The sequence below is a fragment of the Dendrobates tinctorius genome, unplaced genomic scaffold (assembly GCF_039654945.1).
Source record: "Dendrobates tinctorius isolate UK_male_01 unplaced genomic scaffold, ASM3965494v1 ptg000119l, whole genome shotgun sequence".
Lineage (NCBI taxonomy): Eukaryota > Metazoa > Chordata > Amphibia > Anura > Dendrobatidae > Dendrobates > Dendrobates tinctorius.
Window position 1 is genome coordinate 748,920 of NW_027361787.1, and position 8,024 is coordinate 756,943.

At 43.1% G+C, this 8,024-nt stretch overlaps 1 protein-coding gene across 1 annotated transcript; it reads left to right on the forward strand.

Moving 5' to 3' along the window:
- The first annotated feature begins 546 nt into the window (after positions 1–546).
- Positions 547–7,059, forward strand: LOC141101499 (uncharacterized). Its single transcript, XM_073590627.1, has 5 exons — positions 547–2,088; positions 2,172–2,294; positions 2,378–2,475; positions 3,087–3,177; positions 5,901–7,059. Exons 2-5 carry the CDS (start codon positions 2,210–2,212, stop codon positions 7,004–7,006), a joined length of 1,380 nt encoding a protein of 459 aa, XP_073446728.1. The 5' UTR covers positions 547–2,088; positions 2,172–2,209; the 3' UTR covers positions 7,007–7,059.
- The last annotated feature ends 965 nt before the right edge of the window (positions 7,060–8,024 follow it).

The window sequence follows — 8,024 nt, forward strand, 5'->3', positions numbered from 1 at the left end:
CCATAATGTGTTCCATAAATCTTTGTTGAAAAGGTTTGTTGAACCTGTTGTTCCGGGGGTGGCACCTCCAGACCCTGTATTGGTTGAAGGTAACATGGAATATGAGGTAGAAAAAGTACTGGATTCCCATCTGGGTAGACGGAGACTCCAGTATTTGGTTAAGTGGAAGGGTTATGGTCAGGAGGATAATTCCTGGGTCTCTGCCTCTGATATTCATGCCAAAAGATTGGTGCGTGCCTTTCATCGGGCTCACCCTGATCGCCCTGGTGGCGTGGTTGAGGGTTCGGTGACCCCTCCTCAAGGGGGAGGTACTGTTGTGAGTTCATTTTCCCCTTCACTACTGAGGCCCGAGGAACTCCCTATTCTGGTAAAGAAAGGTAGTGAGCCTGATTATCAAACACCTGAGCCTAATGATGATGACTGGATGAGTGGAGTTACTGACTGGATATAAGGCTGCCAACGCCCTTCTGCTCTGCGGGTGATTTCTCTGTGGGATCCTTGGAGACCAGTCTGAATCCCTGCTCTTCTAAAGCTAAGTTTTCTGCTCGGCTTTTTGCATTTGTGCTTTGACTTTGTTTTGCTTTGTTTTTCTGGATTTCTGCCATTCCCTGCTGGGGTGAGCTGAATTCCTTTAGCTCTGTCTTCTGAAAATACCTGAGTGCTGATTTAGTTTTTGAAGCCTAGCTGCTTCAGGGTCTTTTTCCATATCAGCTTGTTGGCTTATGTCTTTGATAGGGTTTTGGCAGATTGCAGACAGCAACCTTCCTTTCCTGTTCTGTTTAGTTAGCTTGGGCCCCATCGTTTGCTCAGCCTATCTTTCTATCTGTGTGAGTGTTTTTTCATCTTGCTTCACCGTCATTATATGTTGGGGGTTGCCTTTTACTTTGGGGTCTGCTCTGGGGCAGTTTAGATTTCCTTTTCTGTCTTTAGGCTATTTAGCTCTCTGGCTGTGATCGAGGGGTCTAGGGCACCGTAGGAACCCCCCATGGCTACTGCTAGTTGTGTTGATAGGTTCAGGGGTCTGCAATCTGATAGTTGCCAACTTCTCTGGTTTTCTGGACGTAGCTTCTATTTTTGTGTCTGCCTCCTACGGTGACTCAATCATAACAATCAACCTTTTGTGTGGCACCGTATCAAAAGCTTTTGAAAAGTCCATGTACACCATGTCCACTGCTTTCCCTTGGTCCATCCGGAACTTACCTCTTCATAATAGCTTATCAGATTAGTCTGACAGGAACGGTCCCTCGTAAACCCATGTTGATATTGGGTCATGAGGTTATTCTTCAGATACTCCAGTATAGTATCTCTTAGAAAACCCTCCAGGTTTTTACCCACAGTTGAGGTTAAACTTACTGGCCTATAATTTCCAAGTTCAGTTTTTGTCCCCTTTTTGAATATTGGCACCACATTTGCTATACGCCAGTCCTGTGGTACAGACCCTGTTATTATGGAATCTTTAAAGAAGAAAAATAATGGTCTATCTATGACTGTGCTTAATTCCTGCAGTACTCGGGGGTGTATCCCATCCGGGCACGGGGATTTATCAATTTTAGTGATTTTTAGACGCCGCCGTACTTCTTGCTGGGTTAAGCAGGTGACATTTAATGGAGAATTTTTATCCCTGATCATGTTAATCGTCATGGGATTTTCTTGTGTAAATACTGTTGAAATAAAGTCATTTAGCATATTGGCTTTTTCCGCCTCCTCATCCACCATTTCACCCAGACTATTTTTAAGGGGACCCACACTGTCATTTTTTAGCTTCTTACTATTTATGTAGTTAAAGAATATTTTGACGTCACATTACATCATTGTTATCTATGGGAATAACAGATGGACAGAACTGGAGAGGTGAGGACTCTGGAAATGTCTGTAGTGAGATTTATTAATGTGTCTCTCCATAACCAGGATTACACAGTGGTGAAGAAGACCTCTAGTGATTGCTGTCAGGACCCTGTGTCTGAGGGATGGGGAAGACCCCTGAGCCCAATCACGGGGCCTCCACCTCAATCCCTGATCCATGAGGACATCAATGACCAGAAGATTCTAGAACTCATCTACAAGATGATTGAGCTGCTGACTGGAGAGGTGACACTGCTGGGAATGCTGGGACATTATACAGTAACACTATGAAGGGATCGGGGGGATGACGGTATCATTGTGTGTGTCAGGTTCCTATAAGGTTCAGGATGTCGCCGTCTATTTCTCCATGGAGGAGTGGGAGTATTTAGAAGGACACAGAGATCTGTACAAGAACATCATAATGGAGGTTCCCCAGCCCCTCACATCTCCAGGTAATAGACAGGACTAAATACACACGGCCTATAATTATCTGTATGCAGAGAATGAATTCAGTCCCTGAATGTGTTTCCTCCAGATCTACCCAGTAAGAGGACAACACCAGAGAGATGTCCCCGTCCTCTTCTTCCACAGGACTGTAACCAAGAAGATCCCAATGTTCCTCAGGATCATCAGGTAGATGGAGAGAAGGTGTCAGGAGATCTCCCCTATGATGGCTGTGAAGGTCTTGTGCTCAGTCTTGTTTTATCTCACCATTCCTGGTAGCTCTTCTCTGAACTTGCTCTCGCTTGTCAATGCTTTTTTTTAAATGTGATGCCCAGAACTGGACACAGTGTTCCAGAAGAGATCTGACCAAGAAGGAGTAGAGGAGAATAATTATTTGACGTGATGTAGACTCTATACTTCTCTTAATACATCACAGAACTTGTTTTTTCAGGAACAATCAGGAACAATATATGATAAACTTAATAGATCAGGAATAAATCATTTGAGTGTCTCTATCTGTGCAGCATCTACAGCAGGCTGCTTCTCTCATACTCAGACACAGCAGGAAAACAGGAAATACAGTCACATGCTCTCCCTGTGTGAGCCTCTGGGAGTTTTTTTTTAAACTTTATAAACAGCATACAAATCTAGCAACTAAACAGTCATGTACATGAATGGAGTTGTTGCACTAAACCTATTCCAACAACTTTTATAATGAGAACAGTGGATATGGCAGGATTAGAGCTGATCATAGATGGGACTTCTCCATCTGTCTGTGACTTTTACAATATTTGTTTCAGGGTGAAGATCTGACCCATATTAATACTACAGAGACATATGTGAGAGATGATGAGTGGTGTAAAGAGGAGATTCCCACATATGACTACCCAGGTGAGTAGTAACCACTGAATGCAGAGAAGTCACAGATTCCTCTCAGTCACCGGCTGTGGCTGCTTTATCGGTGGTGTAGTCCGGCCATATTACCATGATCACCATTTTGCCTCTAGACCACAACATTCTCCTCCACCCAAAACTGTTCAAATGACTTTGGGCATTGAAAGCCCTTTTCTATAGAACTTACGACCTGGAGGATCCAACTACCCCCTAGGATTAGGAGATGCTGATCGTTACCTGCCCAGATCTGTAACTATAAAGCCAAATGACAGCGTACATAAAATGTGCTGACAAGTTAGAAAATCACTTGAAGAAAGCTATTATGCTGGGCCTGTAAGAGAAAGTGGAGGGTAATGATGCTGTTGGCTTCCTAGATCCCTGAGATCTAATTTCAGGGCTGAAATCTCATCTCCTGAGATCTTGATACCGAGATCTCCATCTGCGCATGTGCCGCCCCTCGGCAGCCATGTTCACAGAGTCCACCGCACAGGAGGAAACCATGGACATGCGGGGGGCTCTGGCCTTTCACGAAATGTCGGCAGAGTCCCCCTGCAGCAGCGGACTCCCCGGGCAGCAGCGCCAGGCACCCCAGCAGCACCAAACAATCACAGCGGTGCACTGCACATCGGACCCCCCCTCATCCCACCCTGCGGCCTGCAGCATCACCCCACTCCTGCCTCCTCCAGCAGCGACCCTGGGACCCTGCTTCACCACAGAAATAAGACGCATGGATTATAAGAAACACCACCATTTTATTAAAAAGAAATTCCTATTTTTCTCCTCAAAATTTGGGGAGCGTCTTATAATCCAAAAAATACGGTAACATGTTTTTTTATTCTATTTCTTTTTGTTCAGGTTCATTTTGTATGGTAGTCTGATGATGGTGGGATCGGCCTGCCTCACTTATGTGATCTGCAACTACCTGGTAGCCTTTAAAATAAGGTCTCCATTACCTCTGCCAGATGCCTGAATGCCTAAATTTAAAATACCTCAGCTCTGCACTATTATAAAAAGTTCTCTATGAATGTCTAATCTTTCTTCTTGAAACTCATCTGATGGAAAATATTGGTCCTTACGATAGTTTAGATTGCCAAGAGCCACCGAGCCCCATACTCTAATTACCCAGAGAGTTTTCACCAGGATAATAGGAAACAAATGCACCTTACAAATTATTTCCCAATGTCTCTTGAATCCAACAATCCCCTATATATGGTTGTACACTACTCTCTGTGCACATGGTAGGGGTAAGAAAGGAAGGAGCGCCATTTAGCTATTCGTACACAGATCTTGATGGAATAGTTTGCAGACACGATGTATTGGGAGCACTGTTAGTGATCACCCGGCAGATGAAAAGATGGCCACCACGAGAAGGCTTGGCTCTATCTACTCTATTTTCCAGATCCCAGTGATTGCCTTGCTCATCATCCTTTAACCCCTCTACATGGATCTGGAATTACACAGAGATCCCTAGGCTTGGGCCATGGTATTACCTGCTACTCTGTGGAGTGAGATGGCAAGAAGAATAGTCAGGTAGTTGGTCATAACCAGGAGGGCAGAGAAAGTACAAAATCAGAAGACACAAGTGTAGTCAGTAAGCGGGCTGAGATTACACCAGGAAACAAATACACCAGCTGAGCACAGAGGACTGAACCAGAGGAGAACAAGGCGGTATCTGGCAGATTCCAGGAATAGGCTTCAAGCTTTAGGAGGGTTTGGTGCTTTCTAATTGGCTTAAGCGGGTAGTAGATTGCTACCAGATTGCTGGACAGCACACAAACCCATACTGCCAGGCTGGATGAAACTACTGGTTTCAGGCACCCTAGTCTTAGTGGCTGGACAGAGCCAGCACCACCCAGAGCTTCTGGTTTCAACGTCTCTTCTATTACCAGCAACGCCTGCACAATAGATAAGGCGCTGCTTGGTGATGGAATCAAACATCGCAGGAGCAGATTCCAGTGGAGAGGGGACACACCATCTGCAGATGCCCTAATATAACAAAATTACAGGAAACTAAAGCAGTAGAAATCCCCATAAAGTGACTCCATTATGGAAATTATAACCCTCAGTGAATTATTCTATGGGAGTATTGACACTTTACGGAAATTAGCTTGCACTGGATGTTGCAACATGAAAATTGCACATTTGCCATTTTATTATCCAACACATAATGCCCAGATTGTGCTCTAGGAAACACACACCGTAAATTAAGTGGGTTCTTCTCACTATAGTAATGCCAAATATATGGATGCTAAATATGGTTTGGGCGCACTACAAGGCTCAGAAGAGAGTGGATATTTGACTTTGGGAGAACGGATATTGCTGGATTGGTTTATGGAAGCCATGTTGCTTTTCAAGAGCTTTTGAGCCACAAATATTGTGGAAACCTTTTGGTTTTCCTCTGACAGGTGATGGACCTTAGTGGTGTCTTGTGTTTCCGTGAGATGAGTAGAAGTTTTATTGGTATAATTTTCACCTATATAACATTGTTGGCTTTTTATTCCATGTGTGGGAAGCAGAATGAACAAACCATTGAGCACCATGATGCACTGGTTCATGCTATGAGGCTTTCGATTAGACTGTGAACTGTCATTGTCTTGGAGAATAATTCAATATTTTTAAAAAGCTTGTATTTTCTATGGACAGCTTGAGTAGAAATGTTCAAAAGTATAAAATTTTAGGATATTTTATTCAAAATTATTAATTGGTTTTATTTTTAGCAGATGACTGTACCAGGAGATCAGAGGGACAGCTGACCTCTTCAATTTTTAAATCTGATGATCTTGAGATCTCACAGGATACAACTGAAGTGATTGCTATTACTCCAGATATACCATCATCCCTTCACAGCAAAGATCTGTCATCTGATCCTATGAAACAGGTCCCATCTTTTGGTTCATTACCAACTGCAAAGGAAAATCAAAATCACAATAGAAGCAGTAAAAAATTAATTGATTCTAAAGGAAAGCAGCCATTTTCATATTCAGAATATGGAAATAGTTTTCTTGAAAAGACTTTTCTTAATCGTGAAAAAATTCACATAAGAGAGAATAGATTTTCCTGTTCAGAATGTGGGAAATGTTTTACTCAGAATTCACATCTTGTTACACATGAGAGAACTCACACAGCAGAGAAGCCATATTCATGTTCAGAATGTGGGAAATGTTTTAGCCAGAAATCATATTTGGTTAGGCACCAAAGAACTCACACAGCAGAGAAGCCTTTTTCCTGTTCAGAATGTGGGAAATGTTTTACACGGAAATTACATTTTGTTAACCACCATAGAACTCACACAGGGGAGACGCCTTTTTCATGTTCAGAATGTGGGAAATGTTTTATAAAAAAATGTAATCTTGATATACATCTAAAAATTCACACAGGGGAGAAGCCTTTTTCATGTTCAGAATGTTGGAAATGTTTTATCCAGAAATCAGATTGGGATAGGCACCAAAGAACTCACACAGGGGGGAAGCCTTTTTTATGTTCAGAATGTGGGAAATGTTTTGCACGTAAATCACTGCTTGTTACTCACCAGAGGACTCACACAGGGGAGAAGCCTTTTTCCTGTTCAGAATGTTGGACATGTTTTATCCGGAAATCAGATTTGGTTAGACACCAGAGAACTCACACAGGTGAGAAGCCATTTTCCTGTTCAGAATGTGGGAAATGTTTTATCCAGAAATCAGATTTGGTTAGGCACCAGAGAACTCACACAGGTGAGAAGCCTTTTTCCTGTTCAGAATGTGGGAAATGTTTTACAAAGAAATCAGATTTGGTTAATCATCACCATAGAACTCACACAGGGGAGAAACCTTTTTCATGTTCTTAATGTGGGAAATGTTTTCTACTGAAATCAACTCTTAATAAACATCAGGGAAGTCATACGGGGAGCTTTTTTCATGTTCAAAATGTTGGAAATATACAAAACCAAAACTGATAAGTTCAATAGCAGAGCAAAAACTTATCTTTGGCAAGCAGGAATCAGACTGGTCTCCAAGAATCCAGCAGAGAAGTCACCAGCGACTCAGAAGGGCGTCGGCTGCCTTATATCCAGTCAGAAGTTCCCGTTACCCAGTCACCATCCACCTGAATAGGTGTTTGGTAATCAGCCTCACTACCTTCCTTCACCAGAAGAGGGAGATCCTCGGACACAAAAGATGAATGAACAGATGAGCTCACAACAGTACCTCCCCCTTGAGGAGGGGTCACCGAACCCTCATCCAAGCCACCAGGCCGATCAGGATGAGCTCGATGAAAAGCATGCACCAATCTTTCGGCATGAATATCCGAGGCAGAGACCCAGGAATTATCCTCCTGACCATAACCCTTCCACTTAACCAAATACTGGAGTCTCCGTCTAGCCAGGCGGGAATCCAGTATCTTCTCTACCTCATATTCCATGTTACCTTCAACCAACACAGGGTCAGGAGGTGCCACCATAGGAACCACTGGTTCAACAAACCTCTTCAAGAAGAACTTATGAAACACATTATGAATCTTAAATGTGACAGGAAGAGCCAACCGAAAAGAGACCGGATTAATAATCTCCAAAATCTTGTAAGGTCCAATAAATCTAGGTTTAAACTTTGGAGAAGCCACTTTCATAGAGATATTCTTTGATGACAACCAGACCATATCACCCACCTTAAACTGGGGACCAATGGTCCTATGCCGGTTAGAAAACCACTGGGTCTTTTCCTGGGAAAAAGACAACTTATCCACCACTTGGTCCCAAATCTGCTGCATTCTTTCCAACACAGTGTCAACCCCTGGACAGGCAGAAGACTCCACCTGCCCTGAAGAAAATCGAGGATGAAACCCAAAGTTACAGAAAAAGGGTGACATCA